The sequence below is a fragment of the Kogia breviceps genome, chromosome 14 (genome assembly GCF_026419965.1).
Source record: "Kogia breviceps isolate mKogBre1 chromosome 14, mKogBre1 haplotype 1, whole genome shotgun sequence".
NCBI classification, from domain to species: Eukaryota; Metazoa; Chordata; class Mammalia; order Artiodactyla; family Physeteridae; genus Kogia; species Kogia breviceps.
This window is the reverse complement of record NC_081323.1, coordinates 4,527,561-4,552,491: the sequence shown is the minus strand read 5'-3', so window position 1 is coordinate 4,552,491 and position 24,931 is coordinate 4,527,561. Positions and strand designations below refer to the sequence as shown.

The 24,931-nt window shown below is 48.5% G+C and overlaps 1 protein-coding gene across 1 annotated transcript in view; it reads right to left on the bottom strand.

Annotated features, from left to right (window-relative positions):
- Positions 1-22,163, bottom strand: part of APCDD1L (APC down-regulated 1 like) — a 43,901-nt gene extending 21,738 nt beyond the window's left edge. Inside the window, exons 1-2 of the mRNA XM_059037519.1 lie at positions 22,077-22,163; positions 21,768-21,967 (exon numbers count right to left, since the gene is read on the bottom strand). Coding sequence (XP_058893502.1) covers positions 21,768-21,967; positions 22,077-22,163 — 287 coding nt within the window. The remainder of the gene's footprint in view (positions 1-21,767; positions 21,968-22,076) is intronic.
- Positions 22,164-24,931: the final 2,768 nt, after the last annotated feature.

Genomic DNA, 24,931 nt, shown 5'->3' with positions numbered 1-24,931 from the left:
AAAGCATGAAGGTGATGTAAAAGCTCACACCCATCACCTCATGCAAAGTGCCTTGCCATTAACCTGCTGGTACATGTTACCCTCTGGATTCTAGAGTCTGGGTTGTCAAGAGAGCCCAAGCACAGGGACCCTGGTCCCCTTTGAACCTCCAGCTCCACAACAATATCTGGCCCATGGCAGGCACACAATAAATTTTTGCTGAATGAATGAATAAATCTTTCTAGACTTTTCTTCTTTTCACACACACATGCCTGCATTTATTCAATATTTTTAAACAAAAATGGGACTGTCCTATGTATATTATAGGAAATCTATGTTTTTAACTTAATAATGGGTTTCGGAAATCTTTGAGGAAGGTTGGCCTTTTAGGACTGGAGGGACTAAGACATGTTCACGGTCTTTGAAGGAAGAACCCGAGGAAATGATGAAGTGGCACAAACAGGGGATGTAATAACCAGGAAAAGCAGGTGCTCTAATCAAGAAGAGTCCAATAAAAACAGGCTAATCTCTTCAAACAAAAGCAATATGTGGCTTGCAGTGGAATTTTCAAAATGTATAAAAAAGTTGTAAAATGAAAAGTGAAAGTTGCCTTTTACCCTGAAGCCCTGGTTGCTCCCTCCAAAGTGAATCATTTTTACAGTCTCTTGTGCATCCTCCCACAAAATGCGTTCATGCCGACCGCCGCATATAAATGTATATGTTTTTTATTTGGCTATTGAAATTTTTTTATGAATGCAGTCTTTCTATACACATCGTTCTGCATTTTGCTTTTTACACTTAAGTTATCACAGGTATCTTTCCACCTTAGACTTATCCCTTTGTGGAAAAGACAAAATAGTATTCCATTATACAGATGAATCTTGATTTAGTTAACCAATTCTCTGTAGATGGTCATTTAGATTGTGGTCAGTTTTTTAACATACAACAATATGTTGGACATCCTTTTAATGTAGCTTGGTATAAGTTTTGTGGGTGTCATACAAAGAAATCGTATGTGCATTTAACGTCTTGATGGATTTGACCTAATTGCCCTCCCAAAATGCCATTTCAATTTACCGTCCACCAATGGTACAGGAAAGTATCTATGTCCTTACACATTTGGTCACACTGGATATGATCAAACTTTTCACTTTTTGCAAATCTAACATATGAACAATGGAAGAGAAATTACAAGCTAATGAAAGTTTGTGGCTAAACACACATTTTTGTGTGTGATTGTGAAATACCTATAAATAAAGAGGCACAAGTTATTAAGCAGATACTCCACTAACTTGGATTCATACCCTTTTGCCCATTTTCACTGCCACCACTCTGGGTAAAGCCATCATTTCTCACCTGAAAGACTGACCTTGGTCCGTCTCTGTTTCTCCAGAATCCACTCTGCCCCCTATAATCCATTCTCCATGGAGCAGCAAGTGTGATCTTTAGAAAATGGAAACTGGCATCCTGATTCTGCAGTGTGAGTCTGAATATTCTGAGGGACACCCTCCCTATGCACAACTAGATTTGATGTAAAGCATAATTTTTCAGAAAGTAGGGAAGCCTCTGAGTTCTCTGGTCCCCAAAATGAGCTGAAGTGGGACCTGTGGAAACTCTCCTGAGAGCAAAAATCAGTGTCAGCACTGAGGCTGTGGGAAACCAGGATTTAGGGGGTTGCTAGTGCCCCTTGACTCCTGGGAGAAGCAAATTTGAATGTTCTCTTGAGAAAAGCATGATCATTTTAGGTTCCAAAGATTTCCATGAGTTTCCAATTAAAGATCACCGAGTACACAAGTAAACAACCCACTATGGAGTAAGAGTTCGCAGAAATAAAAAGCTTACATCCCAAGAGCATCAGATATTGCAGTTACTATCACAAAATAAAGAAAAATATGTATGAAATGTTTAATGAAATAAAACATGGAATTAAAAAAAAATGAACAGACATGAACCTATAAAAATGACCAAACAGATTTGAAAAAAGAATCAATGGAACTTTAAGAAATAAAAAAATATAATTGTTTATATAAAAACTTAGCACTTAGATCATGGGGTAGATTAGATACTGTTGAAAAGGGAATTAGTGGACTGGAAAATAGATGTAAAGAAATTACCCAAAATTCAGGAAAGAGAGGGGGCTGAAAACTAAAAAAGGGGTTAAGAGACATAGCAGCTACAGTGAGAAAGCCTAAGTACTGTCTTCTGGAAGGAGAGAAAGGAAAGTTATAGGAGAAGCAATAGGTGAAGAAAAATTGTCTGATAATTTTCCAGAAGTGATAAAAGACACCAAATATTGGTACCAGCAAGGACAGTGAGTACCAAGCAGGATTAGTAAAAATAAATCAACACTTGAATCTTCAGAACACCAAAGAGAAAAAGAAGAGAAAAGAGCCATCAACCTAGATTTTTTTTTTTGCACCCAGCCAAACAACCTTTCAAGATCAAGGATGAAACAAAGACGTTTTCAGATAAGCAATACTGAGAGTGTTTACCACTATATGAAATGATATTGTATGCAAAGGAATTTGTGATGAAGGAAGGTGTGATTTTTAAGAAGGTATAATGAGCAAAGAACTTGAAAATTTAATCAAAAAAAGTGAATAAACTGATGATCTATAATTTTGTGGAGTTTAAAAAGAAGGACATCAACTAAAATACTGGAAAACAGTAGCATGTAATTTAGAAGATGAATGATTAGGTTAATGTTCTAAACTCCTTGCACTATCAGGAAAAGGATTAAGGTATTAAGATGGTATAATTTCAGAAGTAGCCACTAAAATAATAGAAGTATCATATAACTTCTAAATCAGAAGAAAGAAAAAAAAGTAATAGGAATAAGTAAACCCAACCTTATTAAAAAAAAAAAAACACCTAATTTAAAAAAAAGACAAGACAGGGCTTCCCTGGTGGCGCAGTGGTTGAGAATCCGCCTGCCGATGCAGGAGACACGGGTTCGTGCCCTGGTCCGGGAAGATCCCACATGCCGCGGAGCAACTAAGCCCGTGAGCCACGGCCGCTGAGCCTGCGCGTCCGGAGCCTGTGCTCCGCAACGGGAGAGGCCACAACAGTGAGAGGCCCGCATACCGAAAAAAAAAAAAAAAAAAAAAAGACAAGACAGTAGGAAAAAAGCATAAAAAGCACAATTTGTAGAAAACAAAAATATGATAAAAACAAATCTCATTTACTTGCCAGTTAACAGACATTATCAAATTGGATTTTTAAAACTCCTCCTATATGTTACTTTTATACTTGAAGCTTAAAGACACAGAAAGGTGAAAGTAAAAGGATTGAAAATCCTTACCAAATACAAAATAAAAGAAAACTGAAACCAGATAAAATAGGATTTACTATAAAAAGCATTATTAAGGATAGAGGTCTCTCCATAAAAGGTCCAATCTGCCAGGAAGATGTGACCATCACACAGCATCAAAATATACAAAGCAAAAATTGCTATATGGGGAGATATTGAAAAATCCATCATCATAATGAGAGATTTTAGCACAACCCTTTCAATTAGGTCAAGCAGACAAAAGATTAGTAATGATACAGAAGATTTAAAAAACAGTGAGTAGATGTAATTCATTTTATACACGTGTGCACATATACATGTGTGTACATCTGTGTGTTGTGTAAGAATATACACGACTATATATATATATAGATAGATTATATATATATAATCTATCTATATATATATAGATTACTGTGCCCAACAATTAGAGAATGCACACTTTTTTTTGAGCACACATGCAACATTTACAAAAACTGACTCTATATGAGGCCATAGAATAAATCTCAACAAATTCAAAGATTTGGTACCATACAGGTGATACTTCTGCAACTAAATTAAAAGAAATAAAAAACAATTTTAAAAGTCCCGGGCTTCCCTGGTGTCGCAGTGGTTGAGAGTCCGCCTGCCGATGCCCCGGTCCGGGAAGGTCCGGGAAGATCCCACGTGCTGCGGAGCGGCTGGGCCCGTGAGCCATGGCCGCTGAGCCTGCGCGTCCGGAGCCTGTGCTCCGCAACGGGAGAGGCCACAGCAGTGAGAGGCCCGCGTACCGCAAAGGGGAAAAAAAAAAAAAGTCCTGTGTTTGGAAATTTAAAATACTTCTGAACCACTCAATGAAGAAATCAAAATAAAATAAAATAAAAAACAGAAATTAGAGCTAAGCCCAAAGTGAAAATAGTACCTATGAAAACACGTGAAATGTGAAGAAAGCAAGACTTTGAGGAACGCTTATAGGCTTACATCTAAAAGAAGAAAGTCTGAACATTCAAGATACTTATCCAACTTAAAAAGTTAGAGCAAGAGAAACAGCATAAGCCTAAAGAAAGTAAAAAGAAAGAGATAATAAGGGAAACAAAAGCAGACATTAATAAAGTAGAAAACAAAGCTTCAAAAGACAGAATCAACAAGGCCCAAGTTCATCCAATAAATTGGATCCACCTCTGGTAAGACTGATCAGAAAAAGAAAGAAAGAACAGAGCAGCATAGTGGGTGGATGGGGAGAGAAGAGAAGAGAGGGAGATGAATAATATTCGGAATGAAAAGGGGACATAACTACAGATCCTGCATAGATACACGAATAGTTCTATAACTGAGAAATCAAACAGTAGTTTACCACAGTCACTCCCCCAAATAAACAAAAAGCAAACAAATAAAAAACCCAGGCCGGGGTGTTTTTACAGAGGAGCTCCACTAAAGTCTAAAGAAACAGATCATTCCAACTTCACATAAATTCCTCCAAAGAGCAAGAGGAGAGGGCCTCCTCCCCCAGCTCCTCTGTGAGTCCTTTGTCACCCAGGGCAGATCCAGGTTTTGTGGAGCCTAAAGGTTATTCAACTTGTGAGACCCTCCAAAGAAAAAGGGTGCAAATTTAGACAAAAATTCAAAATTAGCATAAAAGTACATATTGATTGAGAATGAGAAAAAAATCATATGAAATTACAAATTTTATACAGTCGACAAATATTACACACATTACAAAATCCAGAACATACTATTTTTATTAATCAACAGCTTGAATCTTCTACAGCAGGTTTCTTCCTGCATCTTTTGGGTTGTATAGGCTTCAATGGCCTCTTTATAAGACAAAGACTTTGTATTTTCTTTTTCTATGGCAAGAACGGAAAGCCATTCAGTCTTTCTTTCACCTTTGTTGATTGAATGTATTTTTGGCTTTTGATAATTTAGAAATGTTTCTTTTCAGCTCCACAGCTCCTTATAATGTCATACATTTTTCGGGTTGTAATCAAGCTTTGGAAAACCTCTGTTAAGTTTCTTTCACCTATAAGCTATGAGATGGGAAACAACATTTCCTACATTAGCTCCAGCTCTGGGCAGCTCATGCCTTGTCTCTTCTCTACCCTTGTGGTTCTGGTGACTGGTGCCAGAGGACAAATTCATGTACCTTCAGGACATGTGCCTTCATGTCCTGACAGTGGTAAGGGAGTCCAGTGAGAGGCTAGAGTCTTCCTGGAAGCCAGCCACCCACCCGCTCAGCCAGTGATAACTTAACAACACAGGGAAGTGGCTTCGAGACTCAAGGACACATCTCACTAAATAAAAGAATTCCCAGATCCTTAAGCTGGATCCCTGAATGCCTGTGGCCATCCCAACACTTCACAGCAAGAGGCAGTGATAGAAGGTAGCCAGAGGGAGAAGGACCAGCGAAAGAATGGGAAGAGACTGTCTCCTAAATGACTAATGTTAACATAGCTTACATTTCCAATGTTTACAAAAATGGATGTCCACGTGAAGACCTTGCTAGGGTCCTGCCCCTCCTCCCGGTTTTGGAAAGGATCCTCACAAGAGAGAGACCCTGAAGCCTTTTTGAGGACAGTGTGAGGAAGGGAAATTACAGGACAACCTAGTTTTATGGACATGGTTGCAAAAATCCTAAATAAAATATTAGCAAATATATAAAATAGATAACTAGTAAGAACCTGCCGTATAGCACAGGGAACTCTACTCAACATTCTGTATGTGTACATGGGAAAAGAATCTGAAAAAAGAAAAGAGTGGATGTAAGTATATGTGTATACATATATGTATATCTATAACTGATTCACTTTGCTGTACACCTGAAACTTACACAACATTGTAAATCAACTATACTCCAATAAAATTTTTTTTTAATATTTCAAATGGAATACATAGTATGTAAGAAGGTCATGCATTATGTCCACATTGGGTCTATCACAATAATGTGAAAGTGTTTAATATTAGAAAAATCTATAAATGTCATTCGCCACGTTCACATATGGTGAGAAACACCATGTGATGTATGACTCATAGAAGAAGAAAAAGCTTTTGATAAAATCCACACCCGTTCACAATTTTAAAAAAATCTTATCAAAAGAGAAATAGTTTTAAATATCCTTATGCTGATTAAGGGCATTACCAAAATCCCTACATTAAACGATATTTATTTTATTTTATTTTTTAACATCTTTATTGGAGTATAATTGCTTTACAATGGTGTGTTAGTTTCTGCTTTACAACAAAGTGAATCAGTTATACATATACATATGTTCCCATATCTCTTCCCTCTTGTGTCTCCCTCCCTCAGTAATAGTGAAATACTGAACTGTTGGGAACAGAAATAAGAGATGCTTATCACAGTGGATGCCAATTACTCTCAACATTTACTGAAGGTCCAATAGCAGTAAGATAAGAAAAAGAAATAAAAGGCTTAAGGATTAGAAACGGATTAGAAAAGAAATAAGATGGTCACTATTTGTAGACGATATGATTACCTTCAAACAGAAGTCAAAATCTACAGAAAAATTATTGGAAACAATAAGAGTGTTTAGCAAGATGGCTGGATAAAATAAATCAATGTAAAAAAATAGATTACATTCTATAACAGCAACAAATAGGTGGAGGGAAAAAGATACCTTTTACAATAGTAGTAAAATGTATAAGGTACCTAGGAATACATCTCATAAAAATAAGCAAGACATATTTGGAGGACATTATTAAAATGTATTGAAAGACATTCCAGAAGATAGAAGTAAATGAAGTGATATATTCATGGGTAGGAAATATCAAGAGATGTCTTTTCTCTACAAACCGATCCATAGATACAGTGGATTCTGGTCAGAATCCCAACAGGTTATTATTATTATTATTTTTGCGGGACGCGGGCCTCTCACTGCGGTGACCTCTCCCGTTGCGGAGCACAGGCTCCGGACGCGCAGGCGCAGCGGCCGTGGCTCACGGGCCCAGCCGCTCCGCGGCACGTGGGATCTTCCCGGACCGGGGCACGAACCCGCGTCCCCTGCATCGGCAGGCGGACCCCCAACCACTGCGCCACCAGGGAAGCCCAGTCCATCATTATTAACTAAAGTCCATACTTGATTCGGATTTTCTTCATTTTTACCTAATGTCCCTTTTCTGAGAAACATGATTTTAAATTAAATTCAAAAACTAAAATTCAGTTCAGTTATTAGAACACTTTTAGGTTTTGGAACAACTTGGGTAAGTGTGTGCATGTCTTTTTCAACTGTAAATTTTATAAAACCTAAATACATAGCGAGTATTTTTATTTATACTTAAAAAAATTTTGGGCCGCTTTGGGTCTGTGTTGTGGTGCACGGGCTTCTCACTGCAGTGGCTTCTCTTGTTGTGGAGCACGGGCTCTAGGTGCGCGGGCTTTATTAGTTGCGGCATATGGACTCAGTAGTTGTGACTTGTAGGGGCTTAGTTACTCCGCAGCATGTGGGACCTTCCTGGACCAGGGATCGAACCCGTGTCCCCTGCATTGGCAGGTGGATTCTTTTTTTTTTCTTTTTTGCAGTACGTGGGCCTCTCACTGTTGTGGCCTCTCCCGTTGCGGAGCACAGGCTCCGGACGCGCAGGCTCAGCGGCCATGGCTCATGGGCCCAGCCGCTCCGCGGCATGTGGGATCTCCCCGGCCCGGGGCACGAACCCGAGTCCCCTGCATCAGCAGGCGGACCCCCAACCACTGCGCCACCAGAGAAGCCCTTTCCAGACCTTTTTTATGGAGGAATATACATAAATATGTGTTGTAGGTGGATGGGTGGCAGACTGTTTTTAGAATAAAATTTAAATCCCCTTTACAGTGAAAAACTTAGCTAATGAAAATTATGTTTCAAAATAGATGGAGGCGTTCTTTGTGCTAAATATGATGTTCTTTATCTCATCTGCAGTGGAAACGTCCCTCATTTCAAAAAAAAAAAATTATTAAGAGGCCTTACAATACAAACCACATTTTCCAACTCAATAGCGTACAAGGTCAGCCAAGCAAAGACAGTGTAAACTAACTTCGCAAGTGTGTTTGTTGCTCAGTAATGAAATGTGTTCTGGGGGCAGCATGATAATCAGGCCTGGTGTAGGCTGGCTGTGATGCGGCTGAAATTTCAGCCTACGAAACGCACCCCGTCGGTAATTGGGGACCTATTAAAGGATGCTTAAGTGCAGCTTCAGATATTGCGTTCCTGACTAACAGGGATATAATTTCTTGAAGGGAAAAAGGATTCTGTTCACTTCCTTGGTTATCCTGAATTGGCCCTTGGGCAAAAAGAAAGGTCACTGGTCAGGTGGAAGCTGATGGGACACACTTGACCAGGAAGAGGGCTTTAAGGAGCCGGCAGGGGTGAAGGAGGAAGTTTAAGGGTGTCCGTTTAAACTGGCCACCCAAGTCCTGTGCCAAAGCCATTCCCCCCGTCCCTGGTCACCTTGGTCTCCAGCTGAATGTTAGCCTTCCTGGTGGCAGGTCCTAAGCCCACGCTGCTGCTAGATCATGGCTTCTCCTTCCTCCGGCCAAAGCCCCTTGTCCTTGGGGACTCCCCTGAGCCTCATCACCTGCTGGCGGATGTCATCTCCAGCCACCAGCCACTGCTCTTTCCTCACTGGTGCCATGGCTCCCACTCCCACATCTCTGTCCCCTTTTTGGAGTCACACATCCGTCCCGTGTCCACCTGCGAGGCCTGCTTTCCTACCAAGGTAAGGAGAGAAGGGGCAGGCGTGTCCTTCCTGTCAGTCACACATCGCTTCTGCGCCCAAGCCGTGGCCACACCAGCTGCCAGGGAGGCTGCGCCGTCTGCACGACCAAGCGCCCAGCGGAAATAAGGGTTCTAGAACAGAGAGGAGGGAGGATGGGCATCGAGAGAGACCCCCTCCCCCTACTTGACAGACCACAGCCCTGGCCACGCCTGCCGTCGCTAAGAGAAGAGATTTTCTCCCACATCAGCCAGCGCCCTTTGCTTTCCCCAGCTCCTGTGCTGCCTGCCTTCTGGCAGCCGTGACCTGGGCCATTTGGTTTCTTGAGGCTCGGTTGCTGGACCCGCCTTCACCGACCCCAAGAGCTGCTGGAGAAAAGACCCAGACATGTGCAGGGACCAGCACTGCCCCTGGACACACCCGTGGCTCCTTCTTAATCAGCCCTGTTCCCTCCTCCTGGTGGCCCCGCCGAGCCTTCGCTGGCCGGGCCCCTACCTCTCCCGCTCCGGGGGTGACAGCCCTGCTCCCTCCCCCATCCCCGAGACAGCGAGCACCCACGTCCTCCGAGCATGTGACCTGGGACCGTGGGGTCCTCCTGTGCTCCAGAGCCCCCCTTCCCCGGGCCCAGACGCCCCTCTTCCAAGCTCAGTCCCCTCTCTCCTCTGGGATCTGCGACCTCCTTTCTCTGGCCTCAGACAGGGTTAAGCCTTCTCGACTCCCTCTCTCACCCCCTTGGCTTCACATCACCAACAGGCTCCGTTCTCCCATTCATTCTTTCAACAAATAGTCCCTGTGTGTGCCTACTCTGGACCAGGCATTTCCATCTCACACAAAGATTTTTTTTTTAAAAAAATCTAATATTTTAGCTTTTAAATAAAGATGGCTGTCAAAGGGAGATTGGTAAGACATGGATCCGAGTGTGTCCTTCCTGGGCTGGACTCCAAGCTGCCCGCTGGCCTCAGGATGGAGCCCGAGCTCTGGGCCAGGCTGGAGGCCACCGCTCTGTGCCCTTGTCCAGCTGTCCACCTCTTCCCCAGCCTTGTGGAGCACAGCCGGCACTGCCTTCTTGCCGAGTGAACAGCCCTGCGACGGTACACGGCGCCCTGACCACCACAGTCTCCACCTCCCTCCCCAGGTCCCTTCATCCGCCTCATATCAGACCACACATCCAGGAGTCATCTCGTTATCCCGTTGGGGGTTGAATTGTGTCCCCCTCGAAAGATACAATCAAGTCCTAACTCCTGGTACCTTGTGAATGTGGTATTGGAAATCGGGGTTTCCCAGAGGCGATTAATGAGGTTATCCTGACTGAGGGTGGGAGGCCCAGATCCAGTGACTGGTGTCCTTAGAAGAAGAGAGAAATTTGGACATAGACACAGAAGACACAGGGAAGAATGCTGTACAGGTGGGGCAGAGACTGGAGGGATGCGGCCACAAGCCAAGGACAGCGGGAGCCGCCAGAAGCTGGAAGGGGCAGGAAGGAGGCTCCCCTAAGCCTTCAGAGGGAGCGTGGCTCTGCCGATATACTGACTTTGGACTTCTGGCCTCCAGAACTACGAAAGAATAGACTTCTGTTGTTTTAAGCCCCTAGTTTGTGGCATTTTGTGTGGCAGCCCCAGGAAACTCCTGCAGCGCCACGTCCAGTCCACGGACAGGTCCTGACCCTCCTGCCTCCACGCGTACCTGGAAATAGTCCCACCTCTCCCCGTCTCCACCAGTGCACCCCAGCCTTCACCACTGCCTCCCGTCCTCCACGCGGCAGCCAGAGAGCCTTCTGAGCCCCCAGACCTGCCCCTGGCTTCCCAAAGCCCTTCAACTTGACCACAGCCTCCCCTGAGGTCTTCAGGCACCCCGTGAGCTGGCCTGCCCACCTCTCTGACTCTCCATCGCTCTCTCCTGCCCCAGACATTCTGTTTTTCCTTCAGTTTCTTACACGGGCCAAAGTGCCTTCTGCCTTAGGGTCTCTGCACCTGCTGAGCCCCTGCTCAGGTTCCTTTCGTCCCCGATCGTCACGCGGCTGCTCCTTTTCATCTTTTAGGAGCGAGCGTCCGTGTCACCTCCTTGGAGGGGCCTTCCAGGGACACCTCATCTGGCAACCCCACCTTCCCAGTCACTATCTTTTCTTTTTTGCATAGCGCTATCGCCCTGAGTCGTTTTCTCGTTTATTTGTTTGCTTTCTTATTTATTGTCTGTGCTCCCCCAACCCCACTGCCCGATTAGATGCCAGCCCCATGAGGGCCATGCCAGGCCCCTTTTGTTCCTTGCTGTGTCCCCAGGATGGCGAACAGTGCCTGGCACATTGTTGGCACCCACTGAACACCCCTTGAAGAACACTGGAGTGAAGAAGTACTTCCATCGTCGAGTTGAAATGATAGGAAGTTATGTAAAAACATAGTAAATGCACGCTCATTCATTTAGTTCTTCTAAATCAGAATTTGGAGGAGAGAGAAGTTTGTCTTTGTATTAATACTTAAGTGGGATTAAAAAAAAAAGAAGAGGGCTTCTCTGGTGACGCAGTGGTTGAGAGTCCGCCTGCCGATGCAGGGGACGCGGGTTCGTGCCCCGGTCCGGGAGGATCCCACGTGCCGCGGAGCGGCTGGGCCCGTGAGCCATGGCCGCTGCGCCTGCGCGTCCGGAGCCTGTGCTCCGCAACGGGAGAGGCCACAACAGTGAGAGGCCCACGTACCGTAAAAAAAAAAAAGAAGAAGAAGAAAAGAACTTTCTGAGCAAATTATCTGTGTAGACAGGGAATGTGTTTCGTTCGCCCTCTTAATAACGAACTCCAGCAGCTCTGGCCTCAAACACCCCGAGAAGCTCTCTGGCCACGAATACGCAAATTCCAAGTGACTCCATGTTCTGCTGAAGCCCTTACAGGATTGTGGAAGCTCAGGATCCTAATCTCCGTTCCCCGGGCCCCTGTCCACAGCAGTGATGCACGCCCGGAATGGGACTGGGCTCAGTTCTTTCCACGTAACCTGGAACTCTGACTTTTCAGGAAGCCAGGCTGCCTCTAATCACCATCCATGGCAGAAACGGATACATCTTGGAATTGCCCCAAACAGGCATTTCACAGTCCCTGAACGCTTGGGGTGGGGTTTACAGGAAAATGAAGCCAGTCGCTCAATCACAAGGTTATTACCTTTTCTGAGATTTCAGTGGTTACTTTAAGTTGACCTCCCCTGCAAAAGGCAGATGAAATGAAAAAGTATTGTAAGACTGTGGAAGAAAAAATAAGTCCAATCATGAGTTGTAAAAGCGCAGGCACTCTCACCCCCTGGCAAGTTGGTTTTCACTTCAGTACCTGTGGTTTGCTGTTAAGGAAAGTGGAGCCCATCAGAACTGGGTTAAAAGCTGATGGGCCAAACAGTAGACTTCACTTTCAAACTATCTAGAAACCACACCCAGCCACCAAAAACACATGTTAAAACAACTGTAACTGTGCATTTCAAAGAACAAATAGTTTCGTTTTGCTGTGGTCACTGGTAGTTCCAAACTAAACACATCTATGTCTTGTGCTTTGTTTTTATGCATATTTGGGGGGAAGATTGGTTGGGTGTGAGCTATTGCTTTGCTTCCCTTTTTTGTGTATGATTTAATATTGAGCCTTGAGGAGGACAGCTCAAATATCGTAATGCATATTAAGCTCTGGGGATAGCTCTTTGCCCGGCCTGAGGCTCATGCCCCAGGCGGAGGGGAGGCACTTTGATTAACACGTCCTCCGGGATTAGAGCCAGTAAGGGAAACTTTGCTGTTGGCAGAAAAAGGGAGCATGGAACCTAGGCAGGCAAACCCAGCGCTTGTCCACTGCAGTTTGGCTTCAAACTTGAGAAGGACTTGAGAAGCAGTCGGGGGGCAAAGGCGCCACTTTGGTCCCACTTCACGGGACCAGCAAGAAGCACAATGAACCTCCCTGGCATTGGACTCCACCTTCCCTGCTTCCCTGTGTGATGGGTGGTGGGTCTGCTGGCCCTGGGCTCACTGTGTGGAGAGACTGTCAGGACCTTAGGGCCACCATAGAGCCGCGAGTTCTGGGCTAACTGGGGCTGTGGGGTCTCACATGCTGTGGATGGCTCCTGAGCAACGAAGAGCCCACCAGGCTGCAGTCCTTCCAGCCTCTGCCCCTTGAGAGGCACCCTAGTCCAGTGGCCTCCATCTCCTCAGGTGTGAAACGGTGACAACCGCAGGGCCCAAATCACACGGCAATCGTGAAGAAATAATATAATGCTCCCACAGTGCTGAACAAAAGCAGCTGCCCACTGGATGCTGGCTGTTGATGATATTGATCCATCCATTGCTGTGGTCTGGCCTCAGCCACCCTAGTAGGACTCCAGTTCCCTCCTCTGAAGTCCTGTCTATTTGACCGGACACAGGGCACCTTGGCATCCCCCTCTCCTGGCAGCAAGGAGGGCACAAGTTCCTGTCTAAATATCTGAATGGTTGGGACACTGCTGTCCCTCACATCGGCGCCCAGGAACACCAGCCTCTGCTTAAGAGCGTGTCTACTGCCCAGGAGAGATGGTGCCATTGGGGCGGATCCCACTTTTGACACCAGGACCCCGCGCTGCAGCCAGGTCAGGTTTCACAGGCCCCAGCCTCCATCATTTCTCTAACCAACCTCTCCTGCTGAGATCCTAGCAAACGTGCGGGAGTGCAAATCTGGGAGATTTGGGGCAAACTCAGCCCCTTTCCTTGGACTCCCCAGACCCAGATGGAATGAATCCTATAGGAAGTACAGAAAAAAACAGGAAAAGACAAAGGGAGAAATCACCCATAATCCCACCTCTCAGAACTAACCACCCATTTCATAGGATTTTGTCTGTATTTTAAAAGATAAGGATGCCCCCCTCCACCATGAAAACATAACTGAGATCAAATGCACATACACTGGGTTTCTGTTCTAACATTATGTCCAAAATATCTTCCCATCATTCAATGTTTTTTAGATATATAATTCTTTTGTGGGTCCCTAATTCCCTCAAATTTTATTTAAGTCATTGCCTAATGGAGAGTACTTAGGTTCTGGTCTCCTGGCCTCCCTTCCCTCCCAGGTCCCTGGGTATGGCTTGGTCCTGTCCCACTCACCTCTCCATTACAGGCTGATCCCATAACTTCTCGAATCTCCTCTTCCCAGAAACACCTGGTGCCATCCCACCCAGCAGAGTGGGCCCTTCAGATACAACAGTAGGTGTTAAGGGTTCAATTGCATCCTCCAAAAAGATATGTTCAAGTCCTAACCCCAGTACCTTAGAATGTGACCTTTTCTTTTTTTTTTTAGAAATAGGAGTGTTACAGATATAAAGAGTTAAGATGAGATTCATATTGGGATAGAACGAGCCCTAGCCCAAGATGCCTGGTCTCCTTATAAGAAAAGGAGAAAATAGCCATGGGACAACAGGGGCAGAGACTGGGGTGATGCATTTAAAGTCAAGGAAAGCCAAGGACTGTCGGCAAATCCTAGAAGCTACGAGAGGCAAGGAAGGATTCTCCTCTACAGGTTTCAGAGAAAGCATGGCCCTGTTGACACCTGGATTTCAGACTTCTGGAACTGTGAGACAATAAGTTTCTGTTGTTTTAAGGCGCCTAGTTTGTGGTACCTTGTACAGTAGCCTTAGGACACAACTACAGACTTCCTGAAATGCATGACACTGACCCACCCACCAGATGGGCACTTTGCATACATTACCAGACAAAGGCAACCCAAGCTCCCACACGCCTTTGGAAGCAGGGACTTGGGCTTCTGCCTCCCTTTTCTTACTCTGCACCCCCATCATCCTCTGACTGTATCACCACCCTTTCTGACCCTTCCTCTCCAGCCACACTCCTGATGTCCCAGAATGCCTTGCAGCCACCCCTAAGAAGGGTAGTATAGGATAATCCCAAGATTGGACCCTGCAGGGCAGTGTCCTGTCACCTTAATAATGATGTGAGTGGGACTTCCCTGGTGGCGCAATGGTTAAGAATCCGCCTGCCAATGCAGGGGACACGGGTTCGAACCCTGGTCCGGGAAGATCCCACGTGCCGCAGAGCAGCTAAGCCCGTGCGCCACAACTACTGCGCCTGCGCTCTAGAGCTCGCGAGCCACAACTACTGAGCCCACGTGCCGCAACTACTGAAGCCTGTGCGCCTAGAGCCCGTGCTCCGCAACAAGAGAAGCCACCGCAATGAGAAGCCCGCGCACCGCAACGAAGAGCAGCCCCCGCTCGCCGCAACTAGAGAAAGCTCGCTCACAGCAACGAAGACCCAACGCAGCCACAAATAAATAAATAGATTAACTTTAAAAACATAGAAGAAAATAATGATGTGAGTGACATCACGAATCCCTTGTTGTGTGCCTAGCACTGTGTTAAACTTTTCCCGTGGACGGTAACACCTATTTCTCACAGCAACCCCTTGGGGCAGATGTTGTTTCACAAAGGAGGAAACTGAGGCAAGGAAGGATTAAGTAATTTGCAGTCAGTGGGGCAGCTGGAATTTGAATGTGGCAAGTTGAATTCCAGAGCCCAGCCGGCTCTGCGGGCTCTGCAGATGGACCATTAGGATCCTTCCCTCTTCAACAACTCTCCCATTAACATTTAATTGGGGATTTAAAACGCTACTCTTGTTAGCATGCCTGTGGTCTCTGCGCTGCAATCTTCCCCATTAAGTCGTGTTATGTAAACCACCGGCCCAGATGCCTCAGAGCGCGTGTATCTCCTGGTGCCCAGACTTGGCTCTAAACCCTGGTTCTTTCAAACCGGCAGCAGGGCAGGGAGGTCCTTGCCTGAACTTGGAGCTGAACTGCCCCGGGAGGGGCCCACAAATCTCGGCCCCTGGGCTTGCCGGCTGGATGATCTTGGGTGTGTGGTCTTGCTTTCGTCTTCTGGAAAAGGGTGCCCATGGCATAGGAGGTTGCAAGAATCAAACGGGGTATCACTGATGATGTGCTGAGCACAGCGCTTGGGCTGTGTCTCTCCCTCTGAGGAAAGTCAGTTTCTCTCTCGTACACAGACCCCATATATGGTCATTTATGGTAAGACTATCTGGCCATCTATTCTCCTCCTGGGTAAAAAAAAAAAATGCACATTTAGCTTAAAACCCACATGCCTCTGCACGTTTCAATGGAGTAAACATGAAAGAAACGAGGAACAATGAGTAAATTCTCTTTTAGGAAGCTTCGGTGGACCAACAGCAAGCTGTGAAAAACGTCAGCATATACGGGAGACGGCTACTTCTCTCTGCATAAAGAGCACTAACGAATCAAAAAGAAGAAAAGATTTTTTAAAAGTCTGATCTAAAAATGGGCAAAGGGATACGACCAGACACCTCACAGGAAAATCAATGAGAGGGTTAGTAAGACAGATAAGACGTTCGTTCCTCTTTGCTCATAATTAAAGGACTGCGAGTCTAAACACCCAAGCCTCGCCCCTGGTGAGATGTTTTTAAAGAGCGATGATGACCAGGGTTGGCGAGGATGTGGGAAATGGGGGCTCTCATAGGCCATCCGTGGGGGGTGTGGACCGTGCAACCCATTCGGAAGGAAGGCTGGTAGAAGAATTTAACACACCCATTTGGCTGCAGCAATTCCACGGCTATAGGAATTTACACCCAAATCTGCAGGGGGAGGGGGGGCTAGGGGCAGGGAACAGTGTTCTAAGCAGGAGGAACAGCATGTGTGTGTGTGTGTGTGGAGACTGGGGTGGAAAGGGGTGCGGCTCGATGGACAGGCTGACGCAGTGTGACTGTGTCCTGGTCACAGAAGGTGGCTGGTGACATCTTCTCTGAGGGGGAAGAAAGCTTGTCTGTGAAGTGTGTGGGGATGAGGGTCACACAGGGACCGAGGAGCGTGGGCAGGGGCTCAGAGGAGGAGGCTGGGGTGTGAACACGGCTGAGCTGAACAGAGGCTCTGGCTGGGACTGAGTCCCATAAAACATAAGTGACGCTAGTTGGTGGACTTTCTTATCTCCTACATCTTGATAGAATAGAAGTGTTTTAAATCGCAAAGTGCCCCTGCGGGTGGCTGATCACCTCGGTTAGATGCTGATGGTGGTGGTGAGGAGAAGAGACCAGGAGAAATGCGCCGGAGTCATGACCTAGAGGAGGCGTCTGGGGAGAGGCTGTGTGTCCCACCCTGCTCCTCCTCCCAGGGATGCTGTAAGGTGGGGACCAGGGCAGAGCCTGCCTCAAGTGCTGAAGTAGGGGCGGCACTGAGCCCGGGATGGTTGGACACCTTGAGTGCCGGTGACTGTAGCCTATCACCATTACCAGTATCCTTACTGGGCACTAAATCTTGAGGGGGGTCTATGGGGGGCCAAAATGACAGTTGACGGCCCATGTCCTGTGCTAGGAGGTTGGTGGGACTCCTTAGAGTCAGAGACTTTCGGGGCTCAAAGCAAATCCAGGCAACTCCCTAGCCAGAGCCACCCACCATCACCCCGTTCGCTCTAGGATGCCTCCAGTGATGAGGAACTCATGCTTCTGGAGGCATCCCCTGCCCCTCCGCACCCTGCTGAAAGCCCTTCAGGGGACCCTCCACTGCCCTCGACATAATGTCCGACTCCTTCCGAGGCCCCATGGCCCTCAACGATTCAGCCCCTGCTAACCTCTGACCTCGTCCACGCTCTGCACCTTCACTCCCTCCTCACCAGCCTCACCGGCCTTCTCTCTGGTCCCTGAACATGTTGCTGTTTTCTTTTGCAACCAGGCCTTTGCACATGCTAGTATTTTTTTTTTTTCCAGTTTCAGCTATTTCACCTCTTCAGGGAGGCCTTCCTTAACCTCCCAATCCAGGCTAGATGCCCCGGACCTGCTCCGTAAAATGCTCGTCACTCTCGTCTTGTTATTACTTGCTAGCTGGAGATTTCATTGTCTGTTTGACTCCGACTTCGACAAGGGCAGCAGCTGCCCCATTTGTTTCTCGGTCCGCATCATCTCCCCCCAGTGAGTGGTGCATACACATCAAGGCCCCCAAAACGCGTTCTCTGATCGGAAACTCACCCGGGCCCCTCTCTGCTAGACGGGTCCGACCCCAGCAGTGAGGGCGGCCACCCTTCCCATTTCACAGGTCAGGAAACTGAGGCTGACGGCTGGGGCTGGAGGAGGGTTATAGGAGATGGTATACAAGGAGGGCTGACCCTGGTTCGCTGAATAGCAGCAGTTGCTAATTTTGTCGCTGTTGTCGGTATCATTAGACTAGCCATGGTGTCCTTGAGGACACACGGAACATCAGAGTGGAAAGAAAATACAGCACCCACCAAAAGGAGATGGCCAGGAAGTGACGCACCCAAGCTCAAGGTGAACTGGCGCCTGGCTGAGAGCCCTGACCTGCCTCTTTCTTCTCCGGGTCTGGAGAGTCGAGTGCAGGGTCCAGCTCTCAGCACTAACAGCAGGGAGGGTTCACCAGCTTCTTGGCGTCCAGTGCTGACCACATGACATCTCATTTAACCCTTCGATCATCCCTTGAGGGTGGAGCTATCACCATTCTCAACTCACTGATGGGGACATAGGCGACAAAGCTAAAATGGGACCCAGGATCTGTTCAGTTCCCACGATGCTGCTCTCAAGCTCTCCGTAGCCCACAAGACATGTGTTAGATTCAGCCGAGAGCAGGCAGCCTCCCGTTGCACGGGTAGAGGTCCTGGGCGGGCACCAGCCCTGCCTCCCCGGTGCCCTAATGCCCAGTGGACTGGCTGCGCTTCCCGCTGGGAGGCCTGACATTCTCTGGGACATCCTGTTCACCATGACACCTGCACTCCCGGCTCCAGGTGCGGGGGCGGGCTTTGCACAAAGGGCTTCTGAAAGCCATCCTGGTTTGAGGAACAGTCCCACCACTGCCCCTGGCCACAACTCATGGCCACCTCCGGCGCCAAGTTCAGAATTCATTGTCTTCCCTAGAGTCCCCCCAGCTCAGCTCAGGTGCCCTCAAGTTCAGAGACTGACTTTGGCAGGGAAGCACTGTATCTTGGAAGTCTTACCAGGGGCTCATTCCGGCTTACAGTTTTCATGAAAAATAGTGAACTTCCAACACATTTCCCAAATACTTCTTCACATGTAGCTTCTTACTAGTTCGCCATCCAGGTAGTTTGGAAATCAAGGAAGCTGCTCTATCAGCCTTGACTTGGTCGTTTTGAATTTGGAGAGTCCAGCCTCGGTCAGAACATACGTGAAACAGCTGGCCGTGATGATCTGTCTACAACACGAGCCTCGCAAAGCAGCAAGGGGCAGATTCTGTTCAAAATTCTTGTTTTAAATAACGAATACAGTTACCGATCTCTTTTCACCTTTGACTTTTCAGACGAGTGTACTTAATTTTCTCCCCAGTTTTTAACTCTTGGTTTTGAAACAGAGCCCCCATATCAACAGCTAATTTATTATGGAATGGCCCGTGATTTTGTTCTAGTTAATCTGTCTCTAAATGATAACTTGCCATCGCAAAGTATATGGCTAGAGATAAAAGCAGGACTGAAATTAGAAAAAAAAAAAAATACAAATGAGAGAAAAAAAAGAAGCTGTGGTTTTTCATTTTCCCCCTCAAGCATAAATTGTTGAGTAAGGAGATTTTTAAAAGCCAGAAATTGCTGAGGAGTGAACCAAAGCTGGAAGCCAGTGCACTGGCACAAGACGTATCTGGCGTTGCAGGGTTTTGAGGAGGGTTTGCTCCAGCCGGTAACTAACTACGCTTACCCACAGCCTAGCTCCCGTTATCCCCAGGGGGGACATTTTCAGAGACAAGAGGGAGAGAGGACAAATGGGAAAAATCAACATCCAAATTAGAAACTACCTAAATTGTATTGTTTTTCTTGGGCCAACTGTGCCTTTGATTTCTTGATTGCTCAGAGCAAGAATAACAAAATCCATCTGACCCGCTGCTTTTGACAGATTCATCTCCAAAGCTACCCGTTGAATTTGATCTGCCCATACCAGTGAGTCTCAACTGGGGACAACTGTGGCCCCCAGGGGACACCTGGCGGTGTTTGGGGACATTTTTGGTTGTCATATAACTGGGAGGTGTTGCTACTGGCATGTGGTAGGTGGAGGTCAGGGATGCTGCTACACCTCCTCCAGTGCACGGGACAGCCCCCAGCAGAGAAGGATCTGGACCACAGCATCAGCAGTGCCGAGGCTGAGAAACCCTGGTGTGTGCTGGTGTGTGTGTGTGTGTGTGTGTGTGTGTGTGTGTGTGTGTGTGTGTGTGTGTGTCAGGGTGAGTTCCCGTGCTGGGGCCGTTGGTGCACCTACACTAAAGTTCTTGAACCTGGAGACGTGAAGTTCAGGCTTCCCTCATCTCAGGTACCTAAATTATCTAAGTGTCTGAAAGATGAGTGGGGTTCTGTTTCCTTTCACTAAAGCACAAAGATCCTCTTGCCTGGTGATACAGCCAGCGGTGAAAAGGACTTTTGAAAACGGGTTCAGTGGAAAATGGTTCCTGGCTTAGAGCAGGGAAGCTTGAAGGCAGCCCGCACGGGACCGGCGCCCTTCCTGGCGTCTGGGTCTGAATCCCGGGCTCCACAGCGGGCTCCTGCACTCGCCTGGGCCCGCCGGGCACTCTTGGCTTCTCTCCTGTGGAATCTGTCTGACTCGTGGTGGGGAAAGGTCGCCAAGGAGCAAAGCAGCAGGAGTCCGGAGAACGAGCCGCGAGGCTATACTTGCAGTGATTTTATTGGCATGACAGGAGCGCGGGGCTTTGCCAACGATAACAGCATTGCGTGGTGGCCGAGACTGCAGGTTTCTGGGGTGATCGGTCCTCCTGCGCTGGACTGTCCCGTTCCCACGGGATGGAGCAGCCGGGGAGGAGGTAGAGGAGGGATGAAGACGCAGCGATCCCCCTTCACCCCTCCCAGCTCCGTGCCCCAAAGGAAAGTACACAGACTCTTTCCTCAGCCACCCCCTCCTCGCCCCCTTCCTTCCACTCTTACCGTCCTGGCACAGGGCGGCCATGGCCTACGTTTGCTCTGAGGGAGGACTCCATGACGGTGGACGGCTGTGTGACCTCTCACCCCAGCCCTGAGATAGATGCCCCCTTTGGGTGGATGTATTTGCAGCTCTTCAAACTGCTAACACACCTTCCCTCCACTTTCCTTCAGACCCCGTTCGTCTCTTCTTCAAATATCTTGCTTAGAAATTCGGGACTGATTGCAGAGCGCCTGCAGGGAGACCTGACTTTGCTCCTTGCCCGTAGTGGAGTAAAGTGTGCTTGGCTGTACCTGCGCAGCGTGTCTTCCTGCAGGACCTGATGCCTCAGGGCCGGGAAGCAGGTGCTAGGGACTTCTCCTGCTCTCCTTCTGGAAATCCGCACAGTAATCCCAGACAGAGGTGAGGATCTGGTGAGCCCATTTGACAGATGAGAAAGTTGAGTCTAAGAGAGCTGATGGACATGCCTGCCCAAGGCCACACAGGTTGATATGAAGCTGATCTGGGCTTTTGAACCAGGTGGACTGACTCCAGGGCCAGAATTCTTAACCCTTCACAAGGTGAGGGTGCTTGGGGGTGAGCCTGGCACACTGTGGTTATTAATGTCATTTTTGCCAATGGTGGCACACCACGGGCAGCTGGCATTTGCAGACTTTTGTTCATTCCTACGCCCTAAGAAGAGGCAGCGGGACAGCAGTTAGTCCTGGACGTGGCACTTGTCTCCTCTGCCAGGGGTCCTGTGGTCCCTTGCCTCCCCGGCCCAGGCCTGCTGGGCACCAGAAGTTAGGGGAGGGCCCAGGGTCACTGTACCCTCCCCTAACTTCTTCCCCAGCTCTGCGGCAGGACATAGCTCTGAGTCTGTCCCAGCAGGTCTAGGATTCAGTGGGCAAGACCAGACTCTGTAGCCCTGGTCTGAGTGACGTGGAGCTTGTACCTTGCCGAGGGAGTCTCAGTGGGCCTGGGATCCTCCTGAATTTTTTTGGAGGTCCCAGCCACCCCAGGGCCCGGCACCAGGAGCTGCTCCGAGTGCCTGGAGGTCAGCGTGCTGCGAGCGCGCACGCGGTGCCGGAACGGCTTACCGCACACAGGGCCCAGGAAGAGCCTGGAGGTGAGGCAGGTGCCGGCCGGGTGAGGCTGGAGAAGAGAGGGCAAAGCGCAGGATCACCGGCCTGGTTCACAGGCGCATACAGCAGGCCCCAGGAAGCCCCAAGGAACTTCAGACGGCAGCTCCCTCCCTTCCGACCTTAGGCGGCGACGCCGGTGGGGGAGGGTAGCACCTACCTCCCAAAAGCACCAGGACGCAAGCGTAGGGGAGCATGGCTGCGGGCATCCCGTCGGGGTGGCAGGACGGCCCCCAGGGAGAGGAGGCGTGGGCGCGGGGCTGTTCGGTGGCAGCGGACCCCGGGAGCCCGCTGGGGTCCTGCGAGGAAGTTGCGAGGGTCCTGCGCCCCCCTCGGCGCCCTCACGCGCTCACCTCCCGGGCTGTTGACGGTTGTAAGCCGAGCTGCGCACTCATAGGTCCAAGCTGCCAGAAGAGGTGGAGACAGCCTCGGGCGTTGCGCGCACTGCAGCGCCTGGCGCCCAGCCCTCTGGCGCAGCCCCTCCTGCCATTTGGAACCCCCAGTCGACCCCCCTCCGTGCCCGGGTTCTTGCCTCCCCGCCAGGTCTTTGCAATGAGCAGGGAGGCCTCCCTCAAACTCTTGTCCGGGACAAGTCAGACGGTGCGGTGCGCTCCTCCAGCCAGAGCGCACCCCTCTCCAAGCCGTTTCCTAGAAGGGCGAGGGGGTCAGGGGAAGCTCCTGTACGCCCTCTGGGCCCTCGGACCCCCAGGGCTTCTATTCAGGCCTTACATTTACTCTTGGAAAAGTTGTGTCAACTTGGAGGCATGCAGGAGCGCAGTGAATGTGGCCAACCTGGGGCGCCCCGCAGCCCACAGCCGCTCCCTGTCATTAGCTGTCTCCGCTCCAAAGAGCATCTGGGCAAACAGTGTGGAGTAGACCAGGGCGGTTCCCCCCACCCCAACTCCTCCTCCCACCACCCATTTCCCATCTGAGTGAGTCAGCTGAGGGTGGCAGCTCAGAGGCCAGGCAGCTCTGGGAGGAGGAGGAGGGGGATGGACAGGATGCTCCCAAACCAGCCACCTGCTTCCCCGACCCCAGGCCCCGGGCCTCCCCAGGCAGCTTCCCAGTGGCGGGCAAGCCTTGAAGAACAGGAGTAGCAACTGGGAAGGAGGACCTCCCGAGTTCTTGGATTTATGAATGAAGAAGAGGCAGAGAATCACTTGGATTAGAGAAATGTAACTGGATTGTTCCTAGGTGCACAGATCATCGGGAGAACGGAAGTAAAGCTGTGTGGGGATGGGGGTGGAGGCCTGAGATGCATAGATCAAGGTGTCTGTTCCCATTGTGTTGTCCTTAACTGGGAGAGAGAGAGAGAGAGAGAGAGAGAGAGAGAGAGAAGGTAGAACCAAGAAAGGAGAGAGAAAGTAAAAAGGGAGAGGGGGAAGAGAGAAAAGGGCAGAGAGAGAGAGAGACAAAGAGAGAAAGGCGGGGACAAAGGAATAAGGCTGAGAGGAGAGAGAGATGGACAGAAAGGAGAATGGAAAAGAGAGAAAGAATAAGGGAATGAGAAAGAGGGAGGAAGAGAGGGAGAGAATAAGAGAAGAGAGATGGAGCTTGTCCCCTTGGGGAGGACTTGGGCACGTAGGGACAGGTCCGTGTCCAGGGTCCGTGTCCAGGCGGTTGACCTGCCCTCAAAAGGGCTTGTAGACCCACCCGTGCACATTTGTGGGCTGCTTGGCCCTGGGGGTTGGTAGACAGCACCCCATATTTTGATTCATTAGCAGAAGCTTGGGTGAGGCTCCCAGGGGCCTCCGGAGACTTTCAACTTCAACTTCAACCCAAGGACCCCCGACGGGGGACCTCCGGGCTGTCCTTAGCTTTCCTCTTCTCTGGAGGCAACAGAATAGCAAAGTGAGGAATGAGACCACAGCGTGATCTTACACAAATGGAAATGTGAGAGAAATGATCAATCCCCTTCCTGAAAATGACATTTTTTTCTGGTCTCTATGGATTGCTGAGAACAGCATGAGACTCGAGGTGGCCTTCCTGAAACCGTGATGGCACCAGCTCCCCGGCAGGCAGTGGCCACGCACGCGCCACATATTAAGTTTCCATGAAAGGGGTAACTTATGGGTGGGAGGAGAGTTGTGATTATTTATAATTGCATAATTGTGATTATTTGTGGCAATTGTGTGCCTTTAAATGTTCAAAATGTACAATTATGGATAGTTTTAAACACTGCATGCTATTCGGTCCGTGAGTGTTTGAGGCTATACTCTCTGGACTTCCTGAATGCGGGCATTTTGCTGTCCCAGGTCGCTGACGGGGCTTTGAGTATTAATGGTGTGGCACGGGGAGGAGGCGTGACATTGAGGTCTCAGGTGGCCTTGTGATTCAGTACTTTCAGAACCGATTGTACTGCTATTAGAAATGGAAACCTCCCTGAAAAACCTAGTGCTCATGTATTAATTGTTGTATTGGCTTATTTATAAATAAGAGGAATTTCTGATAATTATTTTGACCTTGGTGTGGGCCAGGTGCTTTAGATGCATATACTTTATATCCAGACAACCGGATGAGAAGTAGAAAGTCCTGTTGGCCCCGTTTCACAGATCGAGGAAACTGAGTTCAGAGAGGTTGGGCCACTGTCCCAAGGCCAGACAGCTGGAAGGTGGCAGAACTCCTGAGTCCCTGCTTGTGTCTGGGATGCTCTTGTGTCTGCACAGAATGCCCTGTCTGACCGTGCTCTTGGCTTCATTCTGAATCTGGAGATCCTGAATGAGAAAGCCCATTCTATAATAACAGCCATTCTTCGAAGAGGCTTAGGAATGACAGGGAAGCACGATTGCAAAGTGATGCCTAAGTCTTAGCTAAACTCATCAGTTGAGATTGAGAGTTACAGGTGGTACCAGCGGCTGCCCCCAGCCCCACACTACCGGTGGGTGACGCTTGGGAGGATGGGAGAAGCTGGAAAGGGCCTTTGAGGCCGACTGGTGCTACTACCCTGGTTTTACAGGTGAGAAAACAGAAGCACAAG